This window comes from Vulpes vulpes, chromosome 9, assembly GCF_048418805.1.
Source record: "Vulpes vulpes isolate BD-2025 chromosome 9, VulVul3, whole genome shotgun sequence".
NCBI classification, from domain to species: domain Eukaryota; kingdom Metazoa; phylum Chordata; class Mammalia; order Carnivora; family Canidae; genus Vulpes; species Vulpes vulpes.
Window position 1 is genome coordinate 58,988,568 of NC_132788.1, and position 16,618 is coordinate 59,005,185.

Here is a 16,618-nt window from a genome sequence, read left to right on the forward strand (position 1 = left end):
AGGTCATGATCTTGGGGTTCTGGGATCAGACTGAGCTCCATGGAGCCCTGTGTTGTATTGGGCACCGCTCAGTAGTCTGCTTCTCTCTCTCCCTTTGCACCTCCCCCCATTCATGCTCTTTCTCTCTCTCAAATAATTTTTTTTTTTAAATTTTATTTACTGGGGCACCTAGGTGGCTCAGTGGTTCAGCATCTGCCTTTGGCTCAGGTCATGATCCTGGGGTCTTGGGATCGAGTCCTGCATCAAGCTCCCCTCAGGGGGTCTGTTTCTCCCTCTGCCTATGTCTCTGCCTCTCTCTGTGTGTCTCTCATGAATAGATGGATAGAATCCTTAAAAATAAATTTATTTATTTATTTATTTATTTATTTATTTATTTATTTATTTATTTATTTATTTATGAGAGAGACCACATGCATGAGTGGGGGCAGACTCTCCACTGAGTGGGGAGCCCAGACATGTTGCGGGGGGTGGTCCCAGGATCCTGAGACCATGACTTCAGCCTAAGGCAGATGCTTAACCAACTGAGCCACCCAAGCATCCCTCATCTTGCCTTTTTAGCTCTAAAGGTAACTGGCCAAGGTCTTAGGACTGCAACCTCATGGTAACCTCATGGTATCTAGAGCAAAGGCTTTTGGGGCCCTCCATCCCTTCAGCCTTCACCACTCCTTTTGCACACCAGCATGACCTTCCAGCTACCAGCACCTGCATCTGCACCTGAAGGCTTTCTCTGGCTGGAGGGGTCATGAATACATAACCTTCCATCCTACCCTGGGAGCAGCCCTCAACCAGACTGGCAGCCTGCAGGTGGAACACTCCACAAGCCATGTCCTACACTGTGCCCCAAAGGTCCCCAGTAGGGTTAAGCTCCACTTGCCCACAGCAGTAACTTGCTTGATGTTTCACATGTCATTGGCTGTCTTCCTTCCCTATCTCATTGCTCAATTTTCCTACTGGAGCTCTTTGAGATCACTTCCCAAACTTATACTTGCATCCCTGTGACTGGGTCTACTTCTGAACGGATCCAGACCAGGGCACTGTCTAACTCCTCTGGGGCTTCAAGAGCTGCTCAGCAGCTACTCTCTCAGACACTGCACCCCAAAGGGGCAGGGGCCCCTGGGGTCCTCTCACACCTGGCCTTGCCCCGTCCCCACCAAGGCCAACACTCACCACTTGACGGCCAGGTTCTGCACTTCACCGTTCTTGTCCTCCAGGAGTCTGAGCAGCATCTTCACCACTTTGCGCTCACTGTCCTCGTCCAACTGGATGGAGTCCTTCTGCAGCTCCGACATCAAGTCACTGGTGGCCATGAACCTGGGCAGGAGGGCAGAGGAGGATTATTGAGCAGCTACTGGGCTCCTGTATTTTGGGCAGTATCTTAGAATTCCCCCAGAAGCAGACCTTGATACAAAGATTCAAGAGCAAGTAGATTATCTGGGCTGGAGGTGCGATCGGGCCACCACCAAGAGACCCACATGTGAGATACCAACTGCCACATCGTGGCAGGCCAGGAGTAATACAGCACACTGGCTAAAGGCTGAGCCTTTGAGTTTGGTGGCTCCTGCTTCTACCACTTATGGAAATGCCAACTTGGGCAAGTCGCTTCACCTCTCTGAGCCCTCATTTACTTGTCAGAAAAATGGGGATGAGAACAGCACCTGTGTGGGGGGTTGCACAGAAGTTAAAATAATATATGTAATGCGCTGAGCATACAGTGAGCACTCCATAAGTAGCACCACCATTATTATAATGGCACGTTATGTCATTCACCTCTTATCCATGCTAGAAGGTCGAATAGACACCTCTCTACCAGACAGGTGGAGTGGGACTAGCCACCCCTACCTTAGAGAACCCATTCAGTCCCTGCCTTTAGACCAGTGGTTAAAGTGGTTAAAGAACAGTGGTTAAAAACCAGTGGTTAGACCAGTTTGGTTTGCCACCAAACTGTAGGTGGCATCAGAATCACCTACAGTGTTTATTAGACATTGCTGGGCCCCACCCCCAAGGTTTCTGGAATCAGATCTGAGCCAGGGGCCCTAGAATTTGCATTTCTAACAAGTTCCTGAGGGGCAAGGACCATACCCTGAGAACTCCTGCCCTCGGCCATGCTGATGGGCCACAAGCATAACTTAGACACTGATGTCAACAGCTGACCAGTCCCCAACCATGGCTCCCTGACCCTGAGGTGATCATCAGAGCCAAGTGCTGCCCATGACAGGTGGCCAGACCCATGTGGCTTGATCCATGTCCTGAGGATTGAAATTGCGGTGGGATTATGAACAGGAAGGCCATGAGCTAGGGCTGCAGGAGCATGATGGTTCCTGCCAAGATTGAGGGCAGAGCAGCCTTAAACTGGCAGCCCTCAGCTGTGCCCACCTTGCAGGTGTTTTTCAAAAATTCAATTTATCAACATTTAGAAACTGGGAAAGTTGATGTAAAAGTTCTAATTCCCAGATTCTCTTGAAAATAGAATTTTTAAAAAATATTTTATTTATTTGAAAGAGAGTGCAAACGATGGGGGAAAGGCAGAGGGGGAAGAAGTAGGCTCCCCACTGAGCAGGGAACCCAACATGGGGCTCGATCCCAGGACCCCAGGATCATGACCTGAAGGCAGACGTTTAACCGACTGAGCCACCCAGGTGCCCTGAAAATAGTCTTTGAATACAACTGGGCCAACATTCCCTGGTGACAATAACTGGCTGGTCAAAGCATGGCTGCCCTCAGCAGGTAGGATACTATCTCCAATTGAGTAGGTTCCCATGAGGCCCACTGCACCCATTCACTGGGTCCTGTAGGGACTTGAGAGGAGAGACCAGAGGGGAATGCTGGAGCAGCAAGGAGAGATACGGCAAAGTTAGGGCCAGAGAGTGACAGCCCCAGAGGAAGCCTCCAGATTTTGCTGACCCACCAGGCCACCCTGCCTCCTCATACCAGCCTTGCTTTTGGGCTTGACCTCGCTCTACTAACAAGAACCCTACCAGCTCCTCCCAAGCCTCCTGTGGCAAAGTCGATCACAGTCAGGAGTCCAGTCTCATCTCTGCAAGCTCAGACCTGCTGCTTGATGTCATGGGGAGACCCAAGCACCCTGGTACTAAGAGGGCACTTGTCGATGTCACTGCTGTTTATTTTTAACAGCTGGGATTAGCCTCATGCTGCTGAGAGAAGGAAGGAGACTGGGCTGGAGGTCAGGAGGGAATGGGGGCTGACTGTGCCCACCTCTGGGCCTGGTCATCACAGGAGAAGCAGCCAAGGTAAGGTGAAGGAGGAGGTTTGCATCTGAGCCAGGCCATGGCCTAGGTCTGCCCAGCTGCAGGGACATTCTGAGACAGCGGCAGGGTCTCTAAACTGCATTTCTGCTGCAGTTCATGGAGACCCAGCTCGGTCTGGTAATGTGTTCCTTTGACCAAATGAGCTTCCTGTCACTGTCTTTCTTCTCTGTTGAACTCCTATTCAATTGTCAAGGACCCAGCTCAAATGTCCTAGCCTCAGGAATGACTCTTCTGACCACCCTGCCCTACCCCCAACCCACACTCTCTAATCACATCTGGTTCCCCTGGATAAGATTCTCTCAGAGCACTCTGCATTCCTCATCAGAACACTCTTCAAAGTGCATTGTCAGCTTGGTTAGCAGTGTGTCTCCTTATTAGAATATGAACTCACAGGGGCCCATCAGGTTCATCCCTGGGACTCCAGACCCAGCAAAGAACAGGTCTGGAGAGGGCCTGGAAGGTAGGGTGAGGGCAGGAGGAAAGGCAAGGGAAGAGCCAGCCCTTAACAGCCAAGCAGCTGTGGAAACCCAAACTCAGAAACCAGCCCTTCTGAGATATGCCTCAGCATTTCAGACACCCCCGAGTTCCTGCAAATAACCAGCTCTCAGAGAAAGAAAGCTGTATTATGCCTCTGTACGTGGTGGTGGCAGTGGGGGCAATTACAGCAAAGCATGTAATTTGGTAGATAAGAACTTGAGCACTAAGTTTGGCTTTTTTTTTCTTAAGATTTATTTATTTATTTTAGAGAGAGAGTATGAGCAGGGAGAGGGGCGGAAGGGGAGAGGGAGAGAGAATCTCAATCAGACTCCACACACAGCGCAGAACCTGACACAAAGCTCCATCCCGTGACCCTGAGATCGTGACCTGAGCCGAAATCAAGAGTCTGATGCTTAATCGACTGAGCCACCCAGACGCCCCTGAAGTTTGGCTTTCAGTAAATATATAGGTCTTGCCACTTATGAACTGGGTGATCTTGGGCAACTGACGCCTCTCTGAGTCTCAGTTTTCCACCTATGAAATGAGAATTTTCTTTGCCCCACCTCATAATATCTTTGGGAGATTTCAATAGGACAACCAGGTCTTACCATGAGGCAGATGGGGAAACCAGGCCCAGAGGGGCTGCAGGAACTGCCCAAGGTCACACAGTAAGTTGGGAGGAGACTCAGCACACCAATCAGGTCTCCTGGTTTCTCAACAATTACTACTGTGTTTTTGAAAAATGATTTCGGAATTCCTCTGAGAGCCCTCATTTATCCATATGGTTGCTGGAGTCTTGAGTGGGAACTGAGCAGCCTCCTACCCACAGAGGGACAGCAGGGATCAACGGCTTTCTTGACCCTACCTGGGACCCCCACTTGCAGTCACCACCTGCCTCCAGAAGCCAGAGGGCATGGTTTCAGTTTCATTCCAGAGAAACCCTAGAGGCAACTCAGCTGAAACACTTAGCCACGTGGGCACCTGGACAGTTGGTCAGCAGGACCCAGCCTTCCTGGTATTTGGACTTTAAAAATAGATACCATTCTCATATGCTTGGGGTGGTTTTAAGTGTTCTCCAGCAGAGCAGGCTGAAAGGGCTGCTCAGGCTCTAGTTGGCAGGACCAACTCCCTCTTCTGGAGACTTGGACCTGGGGACCAAGAGACAGGGGTGCAAATCCCCTCAGCCACTAGCTGGCTATGTGACCTTGGGCAAGTCACTTCACCTCTCCGAGCCTCTGGAGAACAAGAAGGACAATCACTAGCACCCCAGCAGCTGGGTAGACTGAATAAGACTGCACAGCAGGGAACCTGGCAGCCAGAAAACACTCACTGAGCACCTCCTGTGTACCCAGAACAGGCTCTGGGATGCAAAAAAGGAAGCACACAGTTCTGCTGCTGGGGTTCTGAGGATCTCAGGGCTAGAAGTTAAATGCAGTTAGAAATATGAGGTGGGGGATGCCTGGGTGGCTCAGTGGTTGAGCGCCTGCCTTCGACTCAGGTCATGATCCCAGAGTCCCAGGATCGAGTCCCACATCGGGCTCCCCACGGGGACCCTGCTTCTCCCTCTGCCTATGTGTCTGCCTCTCTCTCTGTGTCTCTCACGAATAAATAAATAAAATCAAGAAAGAAAGAAAAGAAAGGAAAAGAAAAGAAAAGAAAAGAAAAGAAAAGAAAAGAAAAGAAAAGAAAAGAAAAAAGAAAAGAAAAGAAAAAAAGAAGAAAAGAAAAAAAGAAGAAAAGAAAAGAAAAGAAAAGAAAAGAAAAGAAAAGAAAAGAAAAGAAAAGAAAAGAAAAGAAAAAAGAAAAGAAACAGGGAGGTGCCCAACCCCGCCTGGATGTCAGGAGGCATCCCAAAGAGGTGACAAATGAGTAGGAGCTACCCAGGTGGAAGGAGGAAAGGAAAGAGGGGTGAGGGATTGTAGTAAGGAATGGGGAAGAGGGCAGAGCAGATTTCTGATGTGCATGGAACAGAAAATGTCAATTTATTAAGCACCTATCTGGTGCCAGCCGCTGATCTAAGCATCGCACTTGTATTACCTCTTTTCAAACTCGCACCAACCCTCTGAGGCCCGATCTCTTAGGAGCCCATCTTACAGAAACAGGAACAGTAGGTGGTTGGGGGCGGGATCTGAATCCAGTGCAGTGGTTCTAAAGCTCTCCTAGAGGCTCCCCAGGGGTGCTGAGGACCAGGAGTGGGGAGCCTCAATCTCACCTGTCAGAGGGCTGGCTCAGATGGTCTCGCTAAGATCTCAGCCCCTGTGTGTTAAGACTGGCCTAGATTCAGACCCCACATCCTCCACGTCATAGCTCTGTGACTGCAACTGGCCCCTCGGTGACTCTGAGCCTTGCTTTCCCCATCTGTGAACTGGGGATGAAGTGCCAAAATGTTTAGTAAGGGGGCTATGTTGGTTTCTGTGGGCTCCCAGGGGCCAGAGCTGGCGGTGTGACCAGAGCCAATCCCATCGCTGCCCCACACACCCCTCAAACCCCAGGCCTCAGTCTCCCCCTGAGGATGACAGGGTTGGAGGGGAGGTTTCCTCCATCCTTTCCAGCTCTGTTCGGGTGTGGCTCAGAGGGGAACAAAGAGAAGGGGAGTGGTACCCAAAAGCTAAAAGCCCCCACCCCAACCACAGCCTACCGGTGCCTGAAAAGCCGCTCAGCGCAGCCCCTCCAGGGGAGGGCGGGGGAGAGGAAGGGAGGGGGGAAGGTGTCCCGACTGAGCGCAGGCTGGAGGCCGGAGGTGACTTTGAGGAGAGGGCGGAGCTGAGGGTGCAGAGGGCGCCGCGGGTAGCGGTGTCGGGGTCGTGGGCCCGGGAAGGGGCTGGGTTCCAGCGCCGGGAAGAAGGGGCGGGCGCTGGGATCCCCAAGGGGGGCCGAGGGCTTCACCGCGGGTTGGGGTGCGGGGCCTGGGCCAGGGGAGAGAGGGAAGGCAGAGGGAGGCGGGCAGGGGAGCGGCCGGGGCTGGGGCTCCGACCCGGCAAACTGAGGCAGGGCCGAGGAGCCCACCGCGGCAGGCTCGCAGGGCGGCGGCGGGGGGCGCAGGGGGGCGGGAGGAGCGCGGGGGCGAGGGGGTGGGGCCGGCCGCGCCGAGGGGCAGGAGCGGCACGTGGGGGCCGGGCCGGCGCGGCGGGGGGCAAAGGAGGCGGGGACCGGGCGGCCGCGGGGCGCAGGGGGGGGCGAGGCGGGGCGCAGGGGGTCGGGGGGCGAGGCCGGGAGCCGAGGGGCCGGGGCTGCACGTGGGGGCCGGGCCGGCGCGGCGGGGGGCGCAGGAGGCGGGGGGCGAGGCGGGGCGCGGGGGGGCGAGGCGGGGCGCAGGGGGGCGGGGGGCGAGGCGGGGCGCAGGGGGGCGGGGGGCGACGCGGGGCGCGGGGGGGGCGACGCGGGGCGCAGGGGGGCGGGGGGCGAGGCGGGGCGCAGGGGGGCGGGGGGCGAGGCGGGGCGCGGGTGGGGCGAGGCGGGGCGCAGGGTGGCGGGGGGCGAGGCGGGGCGCGGGGGGGCGACGCGGGGCGCGGGGGGGGCGACGCGGGGCGCAGGGGGGCGGGGGGCGAGGCGGGGCGCGGGGGGAGCGAGGCGGGGCGCAGGGGGGCGGGGGGCGGGGGCGAGGCCGGGAGCCGAGGGGCCGGGGCTGCACATGGGGGCCGGGCCGGCGCGGCGGGGTCGCAGGAGGCGGGGGCTCCGGTGGGAGGCGGGGACACCGGCGGCCGCGGGGCGCGGGGGGGGGGGCGAGGCGGGGGGCGAGGCGGGGCGCGGGGGGGGGGCGAGGCGGGGCGCAGGGGGGCGGGGGGCGGGGGCGAGGCCGGGCCGAGGGGCCGGGGCTGCACGTGGGGGCCGGGCCGGCGCGGCGGGGGCGCAGGAGCCCGCGGCCCCGGGGTGGGGGGGGGCGGCGGGGCGCACCTGAAGTCCTTGTCGCTGGACGTCATCTTCTCCAGGAGGCTGGAGATGTGGAAGGCGGCGGTGCTCATGGTGGCTGCGCCCGCGGGGCCGCCGGCGGGAGCGAATATGGCGGCGCGGGCGCCCCCTCCCCCGCCTCCGCGCGGGCTGCGCTCACCGGACAGAAATAGCAGCCCCCGCCCCGCCCGGGTGGCGCCGCGCTGCGCCTGGGCCGGGGCCGCCGCGGGAGGCGGAGGGGGCCTGCGAGAGGCTCTGCGGGCTCGCCCCGGGCCCCGGCCGCCGGCCTCCGTTCGTGGCGCGGCGCCGGCTTGCACACCCCCGGGGACGGGGAGGTCACTACCTCACCGGGAGCCGCCTCCCTGTGACTCCTGGGGGTCCCGACCCCGGTTGCGTGGCACGCGCGCGGGACCGCAGAGTCTCAGGTTCGAGTCCCACTTCTCCGCGTTCCCTGTTACGTAGCCTGGGCCAAGTGCCTTTACGTCTCTGAGCCTCAGCGTTTTCGTAGGTGGCGGTTCACGAAGCAGGAGCTGCTGTTAGTGTAGGTCAGGCCAAAGCGCTTCCACCTCCGCCCCACATCTCGTGCTGGCCTGCCTCAGAGACGGGCAGGATCTGAAGACTGTGCCCGGTCACCAGGCCCCCCGCTTGCCATCTCCAACCCTCGAGCCACAGGACCAGTTTCTTCATTTTACAGAGATGCAGCTGAGACCCAGAGAGGCAGAGAGACTTACCAAAGGTGGAACAGCCAGGGGATCCGAGGTGCAATCAGGACTGACCCTAGATCCCTCAATGCCTTGGGCAACAATCCTTACGTGAAGCTCTCCACACCTTCTTCACAGTTGGGTATAAGCTCAGGACTGGAAGATGTGTAGGAGCACAGAAGAGCCCTGTGCCTCTCTACGTAGCCAGGAAGCTCCTGGCTCTTAAGAAAGGGAATAGCATGTGCTTTGCAGCAAAACAATCCTGGGTTCAGATCCCTACTAGGCTGATTCCTGGCTGTGTGACCTTGGGATAATAACACAACCTCTCTAGACTGTTTTTCTCACCCAAAGATGAAGATTAAAAATATCTTTATAACACACTTATTGGGTAGCCGGGTTCTAGACCAGTGCTGTCCAACAGAATTTTCTTCAATGTTGGAAATTTTCTTTGTGAAGGCCAGTTAGCTCAATTGGTTAAAGCATAGTGCTCAGAAACCGAGATCTGGAGCTGGGCATGCTCATTGCTTGCCATGTCCTTTCTTCTAGGTGCTCTCTGCAGACAGAGTTGTGAAATATATGTATGTCTACTAATCCCCATATACACACATTGATCTATATGCTATGGTCTGAATGTTTGCATCTCCCCAAAATCATGTGTTGAAATCCTACCCCCCAAAGTGATGGTATAAGGAGGTAAGGACTTTAGGAGGTGATCAGGTCATGAAGGCAGAGCCCTCATGAATGAGATTCGTGTGCCTTCTGAAAGAGACTCCAGTATAGAGTTGCTATGTTGTACACCTGAAACTAATGTAACATTGTATGTCAACTATATTTCAATTAAAAATAAAATAAAATAGGAGCACCTGGGTGGCTCAGTCAGTTGGGTGTCAGACTCTTGGTTTCAACTCAGGTCATGATCTCATGGGTTGTGGAGTCAAGCCCCATGTCTGAGCTCCATGGTCAGCAGGGAATCTGTTTCAAACATTCTCCCCCTCTGAGTGCCCCTCTACCCACTCACCCTCTAACTCTCTCTAAAATAAATAAATCTTTAAAAACATATATATAGGGACACCTGTGTGGCACAGTACGATTCTTGGTTCTGGCTCAGGTCGTGATCTCAGGGTCATGAAATGGAGCCCTACATCAGGCTCCATGCTCAGCGCTGAATCTGCTAGGACTCTTTCTCACTATCTCTCTCTCTCTCTCTCAAATAAATAAATAAATCTTTAGCAAACAGGGACAGCTGGGTGGCTCAGCAGTTGACATCTGCCTCTGGCTCAGGGCGTGATCCTGGTACCGGGATCCAGTCCCACGTCAGGCTCCCCACTGGGAGCCTGCTTCTCCCTCTGCCTATGTGTCTCTTCCTCTCTCTCTCTGTATCTCATGAATAAATAAATAAAATCTTTAAAAAAAAACTCTTTAGCAAACAAATAAATAAAATCAATAAAAGAGACCTCAGAAAGATCCCTCACCCCTTCTACTGTAGGCGGACTCAGTGAATATGGCTGTCCCTGAACCAGGAAGCAGGCTCTCACCAGACACTAAATCTGCTAGTGCCTTGATCTTCGACTTCCCAACCTCCAGAACTGTGAGAAATAAATTTCTCTTGTTTAGAAGCCACCCAGTGTATGGTATTTTGTTATAGCAACCCTAATGGACTAAGACATTGTATTTATAATAAACACCATGAGTTCATACTGATGTGATTTCAATCCATCACCACAGGCAGGGTTCATTCTAGCCTTCTCCCTTTCCTTTTTTTTTTTTTCTTCTTTTTAAAAAAAATTTAGATTGAGGTATAATTGGCATATAACATGTTGATTTCAGGTGTAGAACATAATGATTCAATATTTGTTTACGTTGCAAAATAAGCAACACAAGTCTTAACATCTGTCCCCATTCATAGTTACAGAAAAAATTTTTTTCTCATGACAAGAACTCTTAAGATCTACTCTCTTAGCAATCTTCAAATATGCAATACAGTATTATTAACTGTGGTCACCAAGCTGTATGTTATATTCCCATGACGTATTTATTTTATAACTGGAAGTTTTTATCTTTTGATCACCTTTGCTTGTTTCTCCTACCTCCCTAGGCGCCCTGCCTCTGGCAACCACCAGTCTGTTCTCTGTATCTGTGAACTCAGTCTTCCAGGGCTAATGATTTCTATGTGCGAACCCACTAAGCTGGTTATTCAGGAAAGTCAAAAGACTGCTCCAGTGACAAACCCGTCATCCCCTGGGAGGCAGAGCTGACACCTAATAGAGTGAGCAGTACAATAGGTGCCTTCCCCCTTCCCTATATGTAACTTCTTTCTTTGACGGTAATAAATGTTTCTCTTGGGATGCCTGGGTAGCTCAGTGGTTGAGTGTCTGCCTTTGGCTTAGGTCATGATCCCAGGGTCCCGGGATCGAGTCCTGCATCAGGCTCCCCGCAGGGAGCCTGTTTCTCTCTCTCTGTGTCTCTGCCTCTGTGTTTCTCGTAAATAAATAAATAAATAAAATCTTTTTTAAAAAATGTTGCTATTGGGGACCCCAGGTGGCCCAGCGGTTTAGTGCCTCCTTCAGCCCAGGGCCTGATCCTGGAGACCTGGGTTCGAGTCCCATGTCAGGCTCCCTGCATGGAGCCTGCTTCTCCCTCTGCCTGTGTCTCTGCCTCTCTCTCTCTCTTCTCTCTCTCTCTCTCTCTCTCTCTCTCTCTCTCTGTGTGTCTCTTGTGAATAAATAAAATCTTGAAAATAAAATGTTGCTCTTGGGGGATCCCTGGGTGGCTCAGCAGTTTAGTGCCTGCCTTCAGCCCAGGACATGATCCTGGAGTCCCAGGATCGAGTCCCACATCAGGTTCTCTGCATGGGGTCTGCTTCTCCCTCTGCCTGTGTCTCTGCCTCTCTGTGTGTGTGTCTCTCATGAATGAATAATAAAATCTTTTTTAAAAATGTTGCTCTTGTTACCTATAATGCATTTACTTATTGGTTCAATCCTAGTGTTCTAAAGGAAAACTATTTCTCTACTTATAATACTTCTGACACCAAATGTATGCTTTTTTCCTCACACTATGCAATTCTGACACTAACTACCCATAGTTAGCACAAATGCCAAAGATTAAGAGCTTATCTGTACAACACTGTCACCATTTCAGATACCAATTGCAAGTCTGAGCCTCTCATATTTCTGGCCAACTGGCTACAAATCAGGGGTTCCCATGTCCCCCTCCTCAGGTTGACTAATTTACTAGAATGGCCCACAAAATTCAAGGGAAAATTTACTTATGTTTACTGGTTTATTATAAATATATAAAGGATACAGATGAACAGCCAGATGAAGAGGTACCTAAGGTGAGGTCTAGAAGGGTCCCAAGAACAGAAATTATTGTCTCCATTGAGTTTCGGTCCACCATCCTCCAGGCAGATGGATGTGTTCATCAACCTGTAAGCTCTCCAAACCCCATAGTTTAGGGATTTCTATGGTAGCATCATCACATAGGCTTATTGATTATTGATTATCGACTCAATCTTCAACCTCTTTCCCCAACCCAGAGACTGCAAGTTTCAGGCTTCTACTCATGGCTTGGTCTTTCTGGTGACCAGCCAGCCACCAACCATTCTGACACTATCCCAGAGCCCACCAAGACTCACCTCATGACAACAAATGACATTCCTGTCACCCAGGAAATGTCAAGGAATTTAGGAACTCTGTGAGATGTTCCTATCACCATCATGAACTCCAGAAATTATAAGGGTTTTAGGAGCTCTTTGTCGGGAACTGAGAGCAAAGATCAAATATTCATTTCTTATCATGCCACATATACATATACATATACATATACATATACATATACATATACAGTATCTTCAGAATTGCTAACCTTTACTCCTGTGAGAAATTAATTTACTTTTTTCACCTGAGCCATAAATGAGTTCTAACTGGCTCACAAACTCACACAAAAAAGCTCAAGAAGAAACAGGATTTAGAGCAAGACTGTAGGGAGTTATGCTCTACCTTCTTGAGGGTAGAGTATCTACTTTTATTATTTTAAATTCTTCTGCACTAGATATTTGTTTATTCTCTCCCATTTATTTATTTACCCAATGATTTATTTATATCAATATGGACCTATGGATATTTATTTTATACTCTGGGTTATAATCTGGTACTACTTTATTTTGTTGCTCAAATTATTTTAGCTTTGGCCATTGAGAGTTTCAGTTGGTTCTTGTGTCCTTTTGACATACCCTCATCAGCATATGTGTGTGTCTTTAATTAATTTGTAACCTACTCCAACAATGAGAAACCTGGCTCCCACCATCAGTCATCCATTTACCTAATTGTTCATTTCCAGTGTATATGTATACAAATATTAGAATTGTTAACCTGGGGCAGCCAGGGTGGCTCAGTGGTTTAGCGCCACCTTCAGCCCAGGGCCTGATCCTGGAGACCTGGGATCGAGTCCTGCATCAGGCTCCTTGCATGGAACCTGCTTCTCCCTCTGCCTGTGTCTCTGCCTCTCTCTCTGTGTGTTTCTCATGAATAAATAAATAAAATCTTTAAAAAAAATTGTTAACCTGTATCCCCAGAGGAAACAATTTGATCAAGTAGAGTACTATGTATATCTTCTTTTGCCTTTAGTTTTGTGGCTTCCACTCACTTCCAAAGGATTTAGGTCAGCACCCTTCTCCCCCACTCTGTTGGTTGTTGAATACATTTATAATATGGTTAGATCACTTTGTCACATTCTGCATTCCATCCTCGAATCCCCTGACCCTCCTAAATGGTTTTATAAAATTGGAATATATTAAGATTCATCCTTTGTGCTATAAAGTCCTGAGTTTCGAGAAATAGTGTCATGTATTCAGTATCATATAGAATAGTTTCATCATCCCAAAAAAAGTCTCTGTGCTCAACCTATTTACTCCTCTTCTTTCTCCTGGATCCATTGACAGCCACTGATCCTTTTTACAGTATCTATAGCTATGCCTTTTCCAGGATGTCATTTAGGTGGAATTATACAGTGTGTAGCCTTTTCAGATTGGCTCTTTTTTTTTATTTTAAGAATTTAAAATTAACCATGTCTTTTTGTGGCTCAATAGCTCATTTCTTTTTATTGCTGAATAATATTTGGTTGTATGGATGTACCATAGTTTGTCCATTCACCTATTAAAGGACATCTTTGTTGCTTCCAGTTTTTATTTTATTTTATTTTATTTATTTATTTAAAGATTTTACTCATTCATGAGAGACAAAGGCAGAGGGAGAAGCAGGCTCCATGCAGGAAGCCCGATGTAGGACCTGATCTCGGGACCTTAGGATCACGCCCTGAGCCAAAGGCAGATGCTTAACCTTTGAGCCACCCAGGTGTCCCATGCTTTCAGTTTTTAGCAATTATGAAGAAAGCTGCTATAAACATTCACATGCAGGTTTTTGTGTGGACACGAGTTTTCAAATCAGTGTGTAGATACCTAGGAGTGGGGTTGTTGGATCATATGCTAAGCTATATATAACTTTATAGGAAATTTCCAAAATGTCTTCCAAAGTGCCTGAACCACTTTGCATTCTCACCAAAAATAAACGAGAGTTCGATTGCTCCACATCCTCACTAGTATCTGGTGGTGTTAGTTTTTGGACTTGGGCCATTCTAATAGTCACCTTGCACTATTTCATTGTTGTTCCAATTTGCAATCTCCTAATGACAACAATGATGAATATTTTTCATATGCTTATTTGCTATCTCTGTATCTTCCTCCGTGAGGTGTGCTCTTACTGTTGAGCTTTAAGAGGCTTAAATTTATATATGTTTGGATACAAGTCCCTTACCAGAAATGTGACTTGCAATTATTTACTCCCAGTGGTTTGTATTGTCATTCTCTAAATAGCATGTTTTGCAGAGCAGTAGGGTTTTTTGTTTGTTTGTTTGTTTGTTTGTTTCTAAAGATTTTATTTATTTATTCCTGAAAGACACAGACAGAGAGAGAGAGACAGAGACACAGGCAAAGAAGAAAGAGACTCCTCACAGGGAGCTCGATGCAGGACTGGATTCCCAGACCCAGGATTATGCCTTGAGCCGAAGGCAGACACTCAACCACTGAGGCACCCAGGCGTCCCATGGTCTTACTTTTAATAAAGTCCCACTTAGTAATTTTCTCTTTTGTAGATCATGCTTTTGGTGTTATATCAAATAACTTATCACCAAACCCAAGCTCATATTGATTTTCCTCCAATATTTTTTTCTAGATGTTTTATACTTTTATATGTAGGCCATGATTAATTTCAGGTTAATTGTTGTGAAAGGTATAAGGTCTGTATCTACATTTATTTTTTGCATGTGGGCACACCATTGTTCCAGTGCCATTTCTTGCAAAGACTATCCTTTCTCCATTGAATTGATTTTGCACCTTTGTCAAAGAACAGTTGACTATATTTATGTGTGTCTATTTCTGGGCTCTCAGTTCTGTTCCATTTGTTCTATTTGTCTGTTCTTTCGCCAATACCATACTCTCTTGACTACTGTAGCTTTATAGTAAGTAAGTAAGTAAGTAAGCTTTATAGTATAGCTTTATAGCAAGTGTTGAACTTGTGTAGGTAGGATCAGTCTTCTGACTTTGTTGATCTTTAGTACTGTTCTGTTTGAGGTCTTTTGCCTTTCCATACAAATGTTCGAATCAGTTTGCCAATGCCTGTAAAATAGTTTGCTGGGATTTTTATTAGGATTGTTTTGAACCGATAGATCAAATTGGTGAGAATTGACATCTGAACTGATTCTTTTTTCAGCCATGTCCAGTCTACTAATGAGTCCACCAAAATTATTCTTTACTTCTACCATAGTGTTTTTGATTTTAGTGTTTCTTTTTGATTCATTGTTACAAGCCCTTAACAATGTTAATCACATGTATTTTTTTTTCTTATTTCTTAGCATGCATTTTGGTTTTTTTGTTGTTGAAAGCCAGACATGATGTTTTGGTGAATAGGAACCAAGGTAAGTAAGGGTCTAGTGTGGGAATTTATGTTAATTTGGGTAGGAGTTGGGCTTGCTTATTGTTATCTGTAGCTATAGCTGCTAGAGGCTTCAAATTCTTCTAGTGCCTTTGTTTTGATCTTCCCTGTTGACTTTGGGCTTCCCTAGATTCTCCTCCACAGAGAGAATCTGCATCATACAGCTCCTTCAATGATAATCTACTATTATTATTCTGGTCCCTGTTGTGGCATGGTGAAGGGTGAAAGAAGAGAAGTGATTTATAATCATATGATTTTTTAAAAGATTTTATTTATTTGAGAGAGACAGATGTAGTGAGCAAGGAGGAGACAGAGAAGCAGGCACCCTGCTGAGCAGTGAGCCTGACTTAGGGCTCATGATCCCTGAGATCATGACCTGAGCTGAAGGCAGACATTCAATTGATTTATAATTTAATCTCAGTATTTCAGTGCACCTGTGTCCCTGGGCTGTGAGTCTTGTGCACGTTTCTTAGTTTTATTCCTCCACTTTAGAACATCTAACAAGATCTGTCCTTGCCCTGCTAGGTGGGAGAAATGTCTTTGCCCTAGATGGGATAAGGATTGGTAAAGTCTTTTTCCCCGGAGAGCAGGTGTTTGTTATGGAGAATACTCTGGGTGTATTTCACAGTGGCTACCCTTTGCCTCTTCTTTTCAGAACCAGAAAGAGCTCTCTTGGCTTCACTCTGAGAATTTAGTGAGATTCCCAGAGGTAAAACTCACAAAAGTATGGGGTACCCCTTAAGACCGTGGCCCTCAAAAGTTTCTCACTCTTGTGCTAGTCCACACACAGCTTCTGGCAATTTTTTAAGATTACCATCTAAGGATTCCTATCAGTTTATGACTCCTAGTGGCTTTTGCTCTAGGTAAGCAGATCTCAGCTGTGACTTTTATTATTATTCTGTATGGTAGGAGATACAAGTCTAATTTTATGTTTTTCCCAAATGGTGACCCAGTTGCCCTATCACCATTTATTAAAAAGTCCACAAATATAAAGGAGTAATACAAGGTAGTTTATTTGTAATTTATCTGTATCTTGATTATGGTGGTAGTTACATGATTTTTTAAAAATATTTTATTTATTTATTCATGAGAGACACAAAGAGAAAGGCAGAGACACAGGCAGAGGGAGAAGCAGGCTTTCCTGAGGGAGCCTGATGTGGGACTTGATTCCAGGACCCCGGGATCCTGACCTGAGCCAAAGGCAGAAGCTCAACCACTGAGTCACCTAGGGGCCCCTAGTTACATGGGTTAAATGCATAGAAACCGTGCACACAACTCAACACATGTAAAGTATTATAAA

At 48.9% G+C, this 16,618-nt stretch overlaps 1 protein-coding gene across 2 annotated transcripts in view; it reads right to left on the bottom strand.

Annotated features, from left to right (window-relative positions):
* CAND2 (cullin associated and neddylation dissociated 2 (putative)) overlaps window positions 1-8,887 on the bottom strand; it is a 35,082-nt gene extending 26,195 nt beyond the window's left edge. Inside the window, exons 1-2 of one of the 2 annotated variants that reach the window (XM_026016940.2) lie at window positions 8,363-8,887; window positions 1,168-1,311 (exon numbers count right to left, since the gene is read on the bottom strand). In XM_026016940.2, coding sequence (XP_025872725.1) covers window positions 1,168-1,307 — 140 coding nt within the window. In that variant the 5' untranslated portion in view covers window positions 1,308-1,311; window positions 8,363-8,887. Of the gene's footprint in view, window positions 1-1,167; window positions 1,312-7,637; window positions 8,103-8,362 lie in introns of those variants that run through there. The other variant, XM_072720251.1, reaches the window with a different exon arrangement.
* Between the last annotated feature and the right edge of the window lie 7,731 nt (window positions 8,888-16,618).